This window comes from Miscanthus floridulus, chromosome 7 (assembly GCF_019320115.1).
Source record: "Miscanthus floridulus cultivar M001 chromosome 7, ASM1932011v1, whole genome shotgun sequence".
Classification (NCBI taxonomy): Eukaryota; Viridiplantae; Streptophyta; class Magnoliopsida; order Poales; family Poaceae; genus Miscanthus; species Miscanthus floridulus.
The window spans coordinates 88,393,641-88,407,406 of record NC_089586.1 but is presented as its reverse complement, the minus strand read 5'-3'; the positions used below and the strand labels follow the sequence as shown (position 1 = coordinate 88,407,406).

Genomic DNA, 13,766 nt, shown 5'->3' with positions numbered 1-13,766 from the left:
AACAAGAATGTCATACCAACCCATCTTCATACTGTTCTGCTGCTAATAGGACCATTTCTCAAAGAAATACGCAGCTACTGTCTAAAGAAAGAACCAGTGGTCGTCTCCACAATGCTACCCCAGCTTTAGAGCCACAAACAATGTAATAAAACATTGGACAAGAGGAATAGAGCTAACGCTCATGATGCGAATGCCAGAAGAGGTGAAGTAGCATCATCAAACATAACGAACCAGTAAGAGGAAATTTGGTCCCTGATCCTGTAGAGCTTGGACCTCGCTACCGTAGGCCTGTAGCACCTTCGGCAATGGCGAGGCGCTTCTCTACCTGATGGCAGGTGGGGGCACACCATCAGGAGTACTCCCAAAGAGTTGCGCAAGGGACTGAATTCCCTGATCATTCTTGTGGCATGGGAAGTTTGGAAGCATAGGAACTCTTGTGTTTTTGACCGGGTTAGCCCAACATTCCTGAGCTCCTTCAAACCATTAGGGATGAGTGTCGCCTGTGGTGTTTGGCAGGGCGTCGGGACTCAGCGAGTTTCTCTTCAGATCGTTGATCTCAGTAGCTTAGGCTCTGGTGGTCAAGTTTTTATTTTCTGTTTGTGGTGAGTTTGTTATCTGATCTAGGGAGTTTTGGGTGTGTGAGTGGGTTTTTGTACTCGGGTTGGGCCTCTGCTCTCAGCCCATAGTACTTTTGTTCTCTGTATTAACAAAATGACACAGCTCTCCTGCATAGTTTGAAAGAAAAAAAAACAGAATAGAGAATTATTACATTACATGAGTCTAAAACATGGAACACACAACAAAACACAACTAACAGCTTCAGAAAGCAGCATATCTGCAACCGCTCGGACACAAGAACACAATCAATGAATGTGGTTGCTATACACAGACAGAATTGCAATAACCACCTTAAATCTCTAAGAAAACTTCTACTCCAGCATAAAATGAAGGGAACATTTCATGAAAACAATCAAGTCACAAATAATGGAAGAATAAGAAAAGACATGATCGCTGCTTGCATATAATAAATTGACTCATATTACAAAAGCATTACAAATTAATCAAGATAGGTTTGCTAAGAAAGTCCAGCAAGCACCAAGAATTATCTGTTTTAGTGCTGCTTATACTCTAATAAATAAAAGGTGCAAATAAGCGACAGTCATGTGCCTATTACATCACCAAGAATCATCTTTAAGCATATCAACATTATACTACTATAGGGCAACACAATCAAGAAACAATTGAACATGTAACAGTAGATGGCACCTCTTAGCCAAATCAGTTGCAACCAGAAAAGTGTATCTTTGTCGTGAATGTCATAAAGCATGCAGATTCACTTGACAGAAAAAGGCCATACTACAATTTCACATGAGCAACCCCTAAAACTCAACACATAATAACAACTACAGAGCATTTCGCTGAGTAAACAATGAAAATTCTCATGGTGGATGCTATATCCAGTTTACTCAATGATTTTGTTGATGACACCGGCACCAACAGTCTTACCACCCTCACGGATAGCAAACCTCATACCCTGCTCACAAGCAACAGGCTGGATGAGCTGAACAATCATCTTGATACGGTCACCAGGCATGCACATCTTCGCCTCCTCATCCTTGTCATTCATAATCGTAGTCACACTCCCCGTCACGTCGGTTGTCCGCATGTAGAACTGTGGGCGGTAACCAGGGAAGAAAGGTGAGTGCCGGCCACCCTCTTCCTTCTTAAGCACGTACACAACAGCCTCAAACTTGGTGTGCGGTGTGATAGAGCCAGGCTTTGCCAGCACCATGCCTCTCTCAATGTCTTCCTTCTGCATACCACGGAGTAGCAGCCCGACATTGTCCCCAGCCATGGCATCATCCATGGTCTTCTGGAACATCTCAACACCAGTCACGGTGCAGGTCCGGGTGTCCCGGATTCCAACGATATCGACTGTGTCACCAACCTTGACGGTGCCACGCTCAATACGGCCAGTGGCAACTGTACCACGACCGGTGATGGAGAAGACATCCTCAACAGCGAGCAAGAACGGGAGGTCGGTCTGCCGCTGTGGGACTGGAATATAGTTATCCACTTCATCAACCAATTTGAAGATGTAGTCCACCCACTCATTGTCGCCGCGCTTGAGGGCAGGGTTGGCCATGAGGGCCTCGAGCGCCTTGAGGGCAGAGCCAGCGATGATTGGCACGTCGTCGCCGTCGTACTCATAGTTGCTGAGCAGCTCGCGGACCTCGAGGTCGACAAGCTCGAGCAGCTCCTCGTCGTCGACCATGTCCTTCTTGTTGAGGAAAACAACGATCTTGGGGACACCAACCTGCTTGGCGAGGAGGATGTGCTCTTTGGTCTGCGGCATGGGCCCGTCGGCGCCGGAGACGACGAGGATGGCACCGTCCATCTGCGCGGCGCCGGTGATCATGTTTTTGACGTAGTCGGCGTGGCCGGGGCAGTCGACGTGCGCGTAGTGGCGGGTATCGGTCTCGTACTCGACGGTGGCGGTGTTGATGGTGATGCCGCGGGCGCGCTCCTCGGGGGCGGCGTCGATCTCATCGTACTTCTTGGGCGCGCTGCCGCCGACGGAGGCGAGCACCATGGTGAGCGCGGCGGTGAGGGTGGTCTTGCCGTGGTCGACGTGGCCGATGGTGCCGATGTTGACGTGCGGCTTGGTGCGCTCGAACTTGCCCCTCGCCGCGCGCACCACCAGCAGGCGCCCGCGCCGCTGCCCGCCCGCCGCCGCCGCCCGGCTCCGCAGCCGCGCCGGCTGCGCGGAGAAGCCCAGGGAGGTGGAGAGCCGGACGCGGCTTCTGGATGAGGAGGCCTGCGGGAAGAGGAGTGAGGTGGAGGCCGAGGCGAGGGAGGCCATGGCGGGCGGCGGAGGCGGGGGAGCGGAGGAGCAGCGGGAGGTGGGGATTATTTGGGGGTGGATAGGGAGAGGCGAGAGAGGGGGTTCGCGCTGCTTATCTCTAGAAGGGAAGCGCAGCGAGAGGGTGGGGCATAAGGGGATGGCCACGGATTAGGCGAGCGGCCGGCGGGCGCAATCGCCAGCCGCTCGATGGGTGGCCGCCTCGGGGACGTGTCGGAGAGGTGAAAAAAAAAGGGGGCGTTTGGGCCAGAAAAAATGCGGGTGAGGCCCAGGATGCGCCTCGTCGGCGCCATCGCCGCAGTGAACGGCAGCCTTGGCTTTGGTTTGCTCCGCACCAAACTGCTCCGTCTACCGTGTCACATGGAGCCACGTAAACCGCAACGGGGCTTCAGGACCTGTTTGGAACGCACGATTTTTACAGGTCAGTTCAATTTCACAGGAAAAACATAGAAATAGGGAAAAAATCCCGCATTCCAAAACAGGCCCTCAGATTCTGGAACGCTCGCCCCAGATGGAAAACGCCATTGTTGAGCACAGCGGATGGTCGGAGACGAGTGTCCTGCCCGCCTACGGTCATTGGAAATGAAGATACCGTGACACGGTAACAGTGAAGTTTATATTTGGTGTATTGTAATTTGGAGACAGTTGATGGCGTCTGGTCCGGTGAGAACTTTATATGCACACGGCATGGTCCAGTGAAAGTTTTTTTTTTACGATTACTAGTGTGATTGAAAATCGAGTACTATGTATAGGAGTTAAATGCCCATTTAGCGGTGATTATAAGTGCACATCTTCCGAAACACAGTATAGAAGTAGACAGTTACTCACCTCTACAAATGTGTGACACCTCACTACCAAGAGATATGTCACCTACAGTATTCGCGTCAAAGTCAAGAATTTGAACTTTGATAGACAGACATCAAGTTTGAGTTGAAGATAACTTGAACCTAAGGTTTAACCATCTCTCTCGTCCAGCCAATTAATTTAGGTTCACTTCCTATACAACAACACGCTAAAATATATATAACGATGTTAAGAAAAGATTAGGTTCAATTTCATGGGCATAGCAAAAAAGAAAATGCAAATTAAAGGCATACTCCATTCGTCCTGAAATTTAGTGCAGTCGTGGCTTCTAAAATCTGTACAAAAATATAATGTATTCTATGAAGCGATTATGTTTAGATTTGGCAAAGTTTATTAAAAAAGAAGATCATAATTTGAGAAAAAACTCTTTCATTAGCTTTAATCTATGGATACATGTGTCATTCGATTATTCTCTTAAGTTGTCCTAAAATTTTTAAAATACATTATATTGCAGGACAAAGGGAGTACGAGACTAATAATAATTATAATAGCAATACGCCAATACACCATGATTGTGGCACCTAAAGGAGTTTAAGTTTTCAATATTAATTTTAGCCAATTATAGTTAAGAAATTATCAATATTTATAATATCAAATGTAAATACCATTAGATTAATTACAAAATATATTTTTATAATAAATTAATTTATATTAGAGTCATAAATGTGAATATCATTCATTAGAAATTTGGTCAAATATGAACCACTTAAACTGACATGCAACCCATAGTTGCATTTTTTTACATAGAGAGTAGTAATAAGTAGGCTTAATTTTTTATTTATGCATAGGCTCGAAGTCTAAAATTGATTTATATTACATATTATATTTATTTATTTATTTGTCTTGACATATGCATATAATAAATTAATAGCTACTAATATACTCCATCCGTCCCTAAATAACTGTCGTTCTCGCTTTTCGAGAAATAACTTTGACTAATTTTATATAAAAAAATATTAACATTTACAACATTCGTCCCTAAAGAAGAGTCACTACGGGAATCATGCTGGTCAAACTTTTCTCAACTTTGACTACGTTTATAGAAAGTGTGTGCAACATTTATATCTCCAAATAAATTTATTATGAAAGTATATTCCACGATCTACCTAGTGGTACTAATTATGTACCATAAATATTAATATTTTATTAAATATATTTGGTCAAAGTTAAAAGTTGTCGACTTTTTGGGAAGCTAGAATGACTCTTTTTTTAAGAACAGATGGAGTAATTAATATCATTAGATAGATCGTTGAATCTATTTTTATAATAAATTTATCTAGACATTTAAATGTTGCACGTACTTTCTATAAATCTAGTCAAATTTATGGCACGGAAACAAACAAAAAATTGACAATTATTTAGGTATAAAGAGATTATAGTATTGGTTGAGCCGTTAATGAGCTGTCTCGCGAGTCAAATAAGCTGAGTTGCGAGCTAAATAAGGCCCCGTTTAGTTGCTGGCCGATTCGGCGACGTCGGAATTCGGCGCATTGCAGCTTTTCGTTTGTATTTGGTAATAATTGTCCAATCGTTGACTAATTAGACTCAAAACGTTCGTCTCGTAAAGTACAACCAAACTGTGCAATTAGTTTTTGATTTCGTCAACATTTAGTACTCCATGCATATACCGTAAGTTTGATGTAACGGAAAATCTTCTTTTTACATAGTGTCAAAGTTTAGAATTTGAGATAACTAAACAAGGGCTAAATTGAAGATGAGCTAGCTTGTTTGCATGATGATCTGAGCCGAGCCAAAGCCAACGAGCTGGAGCCCAGCAGAACGCGGAAACCTGTCGGCCCGTTCTTCCCCTGGCCTTCTCGAGTCCTCTCCTGTCCCTGGCGTCCTCGCTGCCGCGGCCTTCCTCCTTCCTCTTCCTCCCCCTCCCCCTCCCCCGATCGCATCCACCCTGAAACCCTAGCGGCCTAGCCCCCGGCCATGGCGCGGCGGTTGACCCCTCTCCTACGCCGCCTCCTCGCCCCGTCACCTTCCCCTTCCCCCTGCCCCTCCACTCCCCTCGCCGGCGCCGTGTCCCGCCGCACCGTCACCTACATGCCCCGCCCGGGGGACGGCGCCCCGCGCGGCGTCACCCTCATCCCGGGCGACGGCATCGGGCCCCTCGTCACGGGCGCCGTGCGGCAGGTGATGGAGGCGATGCACGCGCCGGTCTACTTCGAGACGTACGAGGTCCACGGCGACATGCCCACGGTCCCCGCGGAGGTCATCGAGTCCATCCGCCGCAACAAGGTCTGCCTCAAGGGCGGCCTCGCCACCCCCGTCGGCGGCGGTGTCTCCTCCCTCAACGTGCAGCTGCGGAAGGAGCTCGACCTCTACGCCGCGCTCGTCAACTGCTTCAACCTCCCTGGCCTGCCTACCAGGCACGACAACGTGGACATCGTCGTCATTCGGGAGAACACTGAGGGCGAGTACTCGGGGCTCGAGCATGAGGTCGTCCCTGGCGTCGTTGAGAGTCTCAAGGTATGGGGAATTCCATGTATTACTCTGCAAGTTATAGCTTCGATGATGCAGTGTGTGGCACGCTGGCAGCTATTATGTGCATACGGCTAAATGTGCCAAGCTTATAGATACTATGTCAGTTATTGAATCTACTTGTCTAATTGTTGGTAGAGTTATACTTATACACACCCGTCTCCGGATTGGCTGGTGAACACAAGCATGATGATAGAATTGCATCAGGAAGTTGAATCAGCAATCTTGTTTATTTTATTTGGGAAAATTAATTTGCATTCTTTTTGGGTGTCCCTTATATATATGATAGATACGATGGTATATGGCATGCTTGCTATACTTGTTTAGTGTTTCTGATTGGTAGGTTAATGGTTGAATCTTGAAATATAGTAACTGGTGCATTTGGGCATTCAGTTGAGAAATCAACGCGGTTCTGCATTTTGTACGGAAAAACCTGATGCGTTTTTGGCAGTTTACTTTATTTTTATGTGTCCAGCAAGCTGATCTACTTGCTGTGAATCTGAGGTTGAGATATCGGTGTCATTGGATAGTTCATACAGCGTTCCATGGTGACTTGCTTAAGTGTATTCCCAAGTTAAGTGACATGCACTTCTAATTTATAGGTGTTCTATAAAGCTATTCGATGTTTGTGAAGGGTGTATGTTATCCTTGTCCTTCTTGATAGTGTGGAAACAGTGAAAGTGATATAATTTGCTCAAGGAATATTAATCATTATTACTAATCTTTGATTAATCTGAACACAAAAAGAAATTTTGTATTGAAGATTATGTAGTCATGTTACAATAACAATAGTCTCTGTGTTCATTTATAACTATCATTGTAATATCTATTTCAACAAGTGGTGACTGGTGAGCACCACCAAGCTTAGCATGTAGGAGTTTTGCTTTTGCCTAGGTCTTCTTTTTTATGTGTGTTTCTTTTGCTTAGAGTGGGTTTGGTTTTGATCTATGAAAGAAAATGGGACTATTGGAGATGGAGGAAGATGGAGTATGGTCATGGAAATCATGGACCTGTGATAATGTCAAGGTCTTTCTTCTAATATGCCATATCTTCTCTATTTAACATGACCACTCTAATTGATCAGAAAAAAATCCAATCGCTAGGTTCCTTAGGCGAGGGTAAGGCTTGCCACTGACACCCTTCCCTAGACCCCGCACAGAGCGGGAGCTCTCTGCACTGGGTACGCCTTTTTTTTTTTAGGATCCTTAGGCACTGCCTGACCACCTGCCTAATTCCTATTGTTTTTTTTTTTGAAACATCGGATATAATAGTAACAGCAAATCTAATGGCCATTACTCTTTGTTAATGACATCTTGACATCTGAGCACATAACATGCATGTTAGAGTTTAAAGATAACTTGCATCACCTTATTCTCTAAGTTCTCCGTGTCACGCTAATCAAAGAATACAATTTTAACTTGCTATGTTCATGTATGGAGTAGTGAATGTTATTTTTAATTAATAAAATATAAAGTTCAAAGGGGCGTTAAGTGTTATTCGTTCCTAGTATGTAGCCCGATTTATGGCCTTGTTGATGTAACCTTAGAAAGTTGCCAAAAATACCACAGTATTCTGCAACCTATTTTTGTTAACTTGATTTTTTAGTTTGTTCCATGACATTTTTCTTTGATGTCATGAATGGTGGGCCTAAACTCCCAAATATTGGTTTATTTTTTTAAATTTTGTAATACTGGTTGACTATGGTACCCTGTTTTGACTTGGCAGCGAATACTCTTTGGGTTATCGTTGCTCAAAAGCCAGATATATCGGAAACCTACATTTTACAAGTTGCAGTGTAACAAACCTTTCTTTACATGAGTGCTTTTTCACCGAAACTGTATCTGCTGTTGGAACATATTGCAAGTTCTTTTAGTACACATTCTTATGGCATGCCGAATTTTCCCACTATGTCATATGCCCATATCTATTGTAAGCATACAATATTGCTGCTCCTTTCTATTTTGCCATCTAAAAGAATATTTCACCTCACTATGTTTACTATCACTTTGTTGATTTGTTAGGTGATAACAAAATTTTGCTCTGAAAGAATTGCCAAGTATGCTTTTGAGTATGCATACCTTAACAATAGAAAGAAAGTGACAGCAGTGCATAAAGCCAACATTATGAAGCTTGCTGATGGTTTGTTCTTGGAGTCTTGCCGTGAGGTTGCAAAGAAGTACCCTGGAATTCAATATAATGAAATCATTGTGGACAACTGTTGTATGCAGCTTGTTGCAAAGCCTGAACAATTTGATGTTATGGTACGTGTGTTCACTCTTATCACTTGATTGACACAGTTTCTCACCTAGGTGATGTTTGATGTGGTTTTGTTATTCTACAAAGGCAAAGTACAACACCTGTTGTCTTTATGATCTTGGATATGCCACATGTTATATACCTACAATCTTATACTGGTCTTTTGTGGACTATTTGAATACCAAATGAACTATGCTCTGCAAATGTGATATAAAAGCATGTTAGTTCCTAGTGTCGCCAAGCTCACATTTTCCTTTGTTTTGTCTTGTTCTATAGGGCTTTTTCCAGAATAATCTGAAGATTTCAAATGATTTACTAAGATTACCTGTGGAGTTTGAACATACTTTTCTTTGTTCCTTTTATAGGTCACCCCAAATCTTTATGGCAATCTGGTGGCTAATGTAGCTGCAGGTATTGCTGGAGGCACTGGTGTCATGCCTGGAGGTAGAGTTCTAACTATGATTTACGAATCCTACACGTGCAAATAGCATACATGGTTTTATGTAAAGTTGTATTTGCATCTGCCCATTGTTTGATTTTTTTGGCTCGTTTACTGCATCCATCTATGTGTTTTTTGTTTTCATACTGCTGTTAATCTTTTCCATGAGTTTTGTATAGCAAGATTGTGCAAGTTTAGTACTCATATTTGAGCAGATGCAGTATACCATTTTGGAAGGCATGTGAATCTTCATGTGCTGCATCTTTTCAGGTAATGTGGGTCAGGACCATGCTATCTTTGAGCAAGGTGCTTCTGCAGGAAATGTTGGAAATGAGAAAATTGTGGAGAAGAAGAGAGCTAACCCTGTTGTGCTGCTGCTATCTTCTGCCATGATGTTGAGGCACTTGCAATTTCCATCATTTGCTGACCGGCTGGAGACGGCAGTTAAGCGTGTCATTGCAGAAGGCAAGTACAGAACCAAAGATTTGGGCGGCACCAGCACCACCCAGGAAGTCACAGATGCGGTCATTGCCAAACTGGGTTAAAGACAAACCGTGTGTTTAATACATTTTTTTTTCCTCTTGGACTAGGTAACTAGTCCTGACTAAATATTTGTTCCTCGTAGGTTTAGATCACCATTTTGTTTGGCAAATCCTTGTACAATCTTCAGGTATCTCGTTTCTGACCTGGTTTGGGTTTGGAGTAACTGAGCAAACTCAGTATTAATTTTTACGCAAATTTTTGTGACCTTAATTCTTAACTGGAAATAAGAGAAAATATGGAACAGTTCTCTTCTTTTGGGCTGGCTGCTTACTGTCATGCTATCATGTATCCTTATGTATTTCGTAATCAAGCGCGACCTTGTCTGTTTGTTTCATAGTGCTTACCGTCCAACTGCTGTTTGCGTTGGTTGCATTCTTATTGACTCTTAAACCGAACAGTACCTTTTGTATGCCTTGAAACTATGTAGAGTACTCTCTGCGGTCCTGTTTATAAGGTGGCATATGCGTATTAAGGTTCAAACTCTACAATTTCTGACCAATAATTTGGCCAATAATTTGTAACTCTTGTAATACAAACTGGATATGGTTGTATTTATAATCAAATGTACTAAATGATAGCGAATTTTTAATCATAAAAAAATATGGTATAAAACAAATGTGGCAGTGGCAGTGTAATTTCGGAGAAACTGAGTGAAGGGAGTAGTTTCTATATGTGGAGGAAACGACTATCATTTTTTTTTCTATAAGAGGAAAATATGTTTGGTCTTCGCTCTGATCAATATTGTGAACTAAATCCCCGTCTAGTACCATTCGTATGCATCCCCGGTTTACTTTGGTCAATCTTCTAGGCTGAAGACTTAAAAAAACAAATAGAGGAGCTGAAGACTTCATATACGCTTCAGAATTGAGATAAGAAGAAATTCAGAAATTTGGTTCTATACTCAGTCCAAGTTATATTGTCGAGGCTTTTACTTGTGTGTCATTATAAAAGTTGGTAATTATACATAAGCCACTAAAAAAGTTGAGTTCTCATATGCGCCATTGCTTTGAACTCTTTTGCCCTTCACGCCACTTTCATCAGATTTGGTTCTAACGGTGTTAAACCGCGGTGTGAAAAGTCGAACATACCCTCATGTCTGAATATGCAATTAATTTTTTGAGCATCTTAATGACCTCAAATAAAAAATACAAAACTAGAAAGTTGTAGATCTCAACAATATCTACAATTTTTTTTATAAAAATTGTCTTCATTTAATTCCATACAAAAAGATATGAATGGATATGATTAATATGTCTTAGAAAAATCACATTTTTCGTACGGAATCAAATGAAGATAATTTTTATATAAATATTATAGATCTCGACGAGATCTATAACTTTCTAATTTTGAGTTTTTTTTTATTTGAGATCGTTAAGATGCTCAAAAAAGTTAATTGCATATCTAGACCTGATGGTATTTTTGACTTTTTACACCGGCAGTTTAACATCGAGCCAAATCTGATGGAAATGGCGTGGGGGCTAAAAAAAAGTTCAGAGCAGTGGCACCTATGACTGCTCAAATTTTTTTAATAACTTATGAATAATTACCAACTTTTATAATGACACTCGGATAAAAGCCTCTGTATTTTCTCAGGCAATAGCCCGGCGTCCCGGAACCAGTAAACATCACCCTTGGCAAAGCGGCCCGGCCCATCCAGCCAGCCGCCAGCCGCTGCTACTCTTCATCCAAACCCTAATAAACCCACCGCCGCCTGCTCGTTCGTCCTCCCTCCGCCCCTCCTCCCAAATCGCGCCACCAAGCACCCGACCAGTTCCCCCATGGCCTCCCACCTCGACTTCCGCTACCTGGATGAGGGCCTCGGCGGCGAGCGCGGCAAGCGCAAGCGCCGCGAGGAGGCCGAGGCGGCGGCCGAGGACTCCATGGACCTCGACGCCGACGCGCCCCGGCCGTCTAAGCTCCGCGCCATGCCTTCCCTCTCCGACCCGTCGAAGCCGGCCTCCTTCGGCCAGCCCACCTACGACGGCGTCATCGCGGGGCGCGTGTCGGGGCGCCGGTGGAAGGAGCCCCGCACCCGGCGGGCGTCGGCCGTGGTGGTGTCGCGGAAGCCGACCCCGCTGGAGCAGCGCGTCCGGGAGAAGTCGCTGAAGCGCGCGTACCAGGCCCGCAAGGCGGAGCTCATGGAGGAGATCCGGCAGAACAAGGTGGCGAAGCGCAAGGCCCGCGAGGAGCGGGAGAAGCGCAAGCAGGAGAACGTGCTCCGCACGGGCACCAAGCTGCAGCGGGTCACCAACCCCAAGACGATCCAGAAGATCGCCAAGTCCAAGAAGCGCAAGCAGCTCAAGGTTGTCCCCGACGAGTTCTTCGGCGGCAAGAAGTCGGAGGCCAACCGACGCATGCAGGTGCCTGGACTCGAAAATTGAATCTGACAGGCCTCGATCTCCTTGTATCTGGCGTTGAGTTCACAGTGGTTAATTCGACGACGATTTTGTACTGCTTCTGGTTATGTAGTTTGAAGTATGTTCAAATTAAGTGATTACAATGGTATGCAATGTAAGTTATCGAGTTCTGATGTGAGATTTTGCTGCCGCATAGCCAATTTTGCTCGGATATATGGTTGTCGATGCTTCTATACATTGCCATCACTGACCTTTGTATTGACTACCAAGGTTGGTGGATTTCAGAGTCTGAGTCCAATCAGATTTAAGGCTCTGGTCTGTACTGTTCCATGTTGAGCTTGAAAACTTTAGTACCTTAGTTAGATTTGAGCCGAGAAGCGGGATACATTGCTCCATGAAAATGTATTAATGCTTTGCTTTTGTTGTGATATACATCTGCTCCTACATGAAAAATGTAGAGTAAATTTCACCAACAGTCCTCGAACTTGTCTGAGTTATCATGAAGTTCTCGGTACTCTCAGATTGCACATCAAAGTCTCTAAACTTTGTTTAACGTGTCATCGGGGTCCAAACACCATCTCCCATGTCTATAGCGCTGATGTGGACTGCCAGCTCTGCCCACGTGTGATTCAGAGTTACGTGGGGGCAGGGCATACCACATCCGTTAGTCTTCAGCTCAGTTCTTCACCACGTCCAAGTGCAACCACCGCTCCCTCGCTTTTCCTCCAAAGTACGCACACAACCGCATATAATACGTAGTATCCTCGCCGTGTTCAGTCGTCGTCCTGCAGCTTGTTGATGATGCCTCTGGTGCCCACGATGGCAGCGTCGTAGAAGAAGCTGACGATGGCAAGCTGATGAGCTGCTCGTCGAGGAAGTCCAAGAGGATGAGCTCCTCAACGAAGCTGACGACGGCAACGTCGTAGAAGAAGCAGGTCAGCCGTCACTCCGTCAGGGATACGAGCTCGTACGCGCCCAGCTCACACTCGTGGCTCACCTGATGGAGCTGCTTGGATCTAGAGACTTTCCACGTCTAGTACACCGAAGAGCGACGACTCCATGAACGCCAGGGTGTAGAAGAGCGTGAATTAGCTGGTAAGCTGGAGCGCAGCACGCCGCCCGCGCAGTGGAGGTCTGTGCGGCGTGGTGCTGCCACTCCAGCTCGTGGCTGCGGATGAAGATTCGTGCGCCCTCATGTTTGAGGACCGCATGTGAAATTTACTCAAAAATGTATACAAACATTAGCTCATGCATGAAGTTAATTGGAATATGTCCTGCTGTTGACCCTTGAAATATCTTTGCAATCAGACTAGAGTTAATTGGAATTGTAGCACCCGTATACAAACATTAGCTCATGCATGAAGTTCAAGCTCCACCTTATCGAGTTGTTTTCACTCTAAAACTTACTATGATAGTATGGTACAGTATTTTTCTCTCATAACAAATCAATCAATAGTACATTTCAGCCTGGCTTTCAGCGAAGCGAACAGGTATGCCAGTCACAAACAGAAAGTGGCAAGGAGGGGCAAAATTTACAGTTCTGTTCCGGGACACTGGCTTTGAACCTGTCTTTTTTTTTTCTTTTTTTGATTTGACAATTTGGTTCTGTTCTGGACAGTGGCTTCCAACCAGTCAAATGCAAATGATTTCGATAGCAAATCAAATGCAAATGATTCAGAATTTCAGATAGCGAACTTTGGTGCTCGTGTCTTGCAGCGTTTCAGTTTACAGTTCACTCTACTTCAGCAGAGGGAAAGCCGCTAGACGGTAGTACACAAGACCATTCGCCGCCACCACTATAGGCCTCGAGGGCTCTGTCGAAATCAAAGCGAACTTCGCTGCTCGTGTCTTGCAGCGTTTCAGTTTACAGCTAACACTCTACTTCAGCAGAGGGAAAGCCAGTAGTACACAAGACCATTCACCGCCCCCGCCGCCACCACTCTAGGCCTCGGGGGCT

General features: G+C 44.6%; 3 protein-coding genes across 3 annotated transcripts; 2 read left to right on the top strand and 1 right to left on the bottom strand.

Moving 5' to 3' along the window:
• Positions 1-1,250: 1,250 nt before the first annotated feature.
• On the bottom strand, positions 1,251-2,968 carry LOC136467238 (elongation factor Tu, chloroplastic-like). The gene has a single exon (XM_066465853.1). The coding sequence runs from the start codon at positions 2,861-2,863 to the stop codon at positions 1,463-1,465; it is 1,401 nt and encodes a 466-aa protein (XP_066321950.1). The 5' UTR covers positions 2,864-2,968; the 3' UTR covers positions 1,251-1,462.
• Positions 2,969-5,510: 2,542 nt separating this feature from the next.
• LOC136467239 (isocitrate dehydrogenase [NAD] regulatory subunit 1, mitochondrial-like) lies at positions 5,511-9,704 on the top strand. The gene is made up of 4 exons (XM_066465854.1): positions 5,511-6,202; positions 8,236-8,475; positions 8,836-8,914; positions 9,180-9,704. Exons 1-4 carry the CDS (start codon positions 5,663-5,665, stop codon positions 9,452-9,454), a joined length of 1,134 nt encoding a protein of 377 aa, XP_066321951.1. The 5' UTR covers positions 5,511-5,662; the 3' UTR covers positions 9,455-9,704.
• A 1,326-nt stretch (positions 9,705-11,030) lies between these two features.
• Positions 11,031-12,284, top strand: LOC136467240 (actin cytoskeleton-regulatory complex protein pan1-like). The gene has a single exon (XM_066465855.1). It carries the CDS (start codon positions 11,231-11,233, stop codon positions 11,831-11,833), a length of 603 nt encoding a protein of 200 aa, XP_066321952.1. The 5' UTR covers positions 11,031-11,230; the 3' UTR covers positions 11,834-12,284.
• Positions 12,285-13,766: the final 1,482 nt, after the last annotated feature.

What these genes read in the sequence shown, in the direction of transcription:
- LOC136467238 (XM_066465853.1), bottom strand. Translation starts at nt 2,863, where the DNA reads ATGGCCTCCCTCGCCTCGGCCTCCACCTCACTCCTCTTCCCGCAGGCC.
- LOC136467240 (XM_066465855.1), top strand. Translation starts at nt 11,231, where the DNA reads ATGGCCTCCCACCTCGACTTCCGCTACCTGGATGAGGGCCTCGGCGGC.
- LOC136467239 (XM_066465854.1), top strand. Translation starts at nt 5,663, where the DNA reads ATGGCGCGGCGGTTGACCCCTCTCCTACGCCGCCTCCTCGCCCCGTCA. An exon ending in GCGTCGTTGAGAGTCTCAAG is followed by an intron (nt 6,203 to 8,235) that starts GTATGGGGAATT and finishes TTGATTTGTTAG; the next exon opens with GTGATAACAAAATTTTGCTC. An exon ending in CTGAACAATTTGATGTTATG is followed by an intron (nt 8,476 to 8,835) that starts GTACGTGTGTTC and finishes TTCCTTTTATAG; the next exon opens with GTCACCCCAAATCTTTATGG.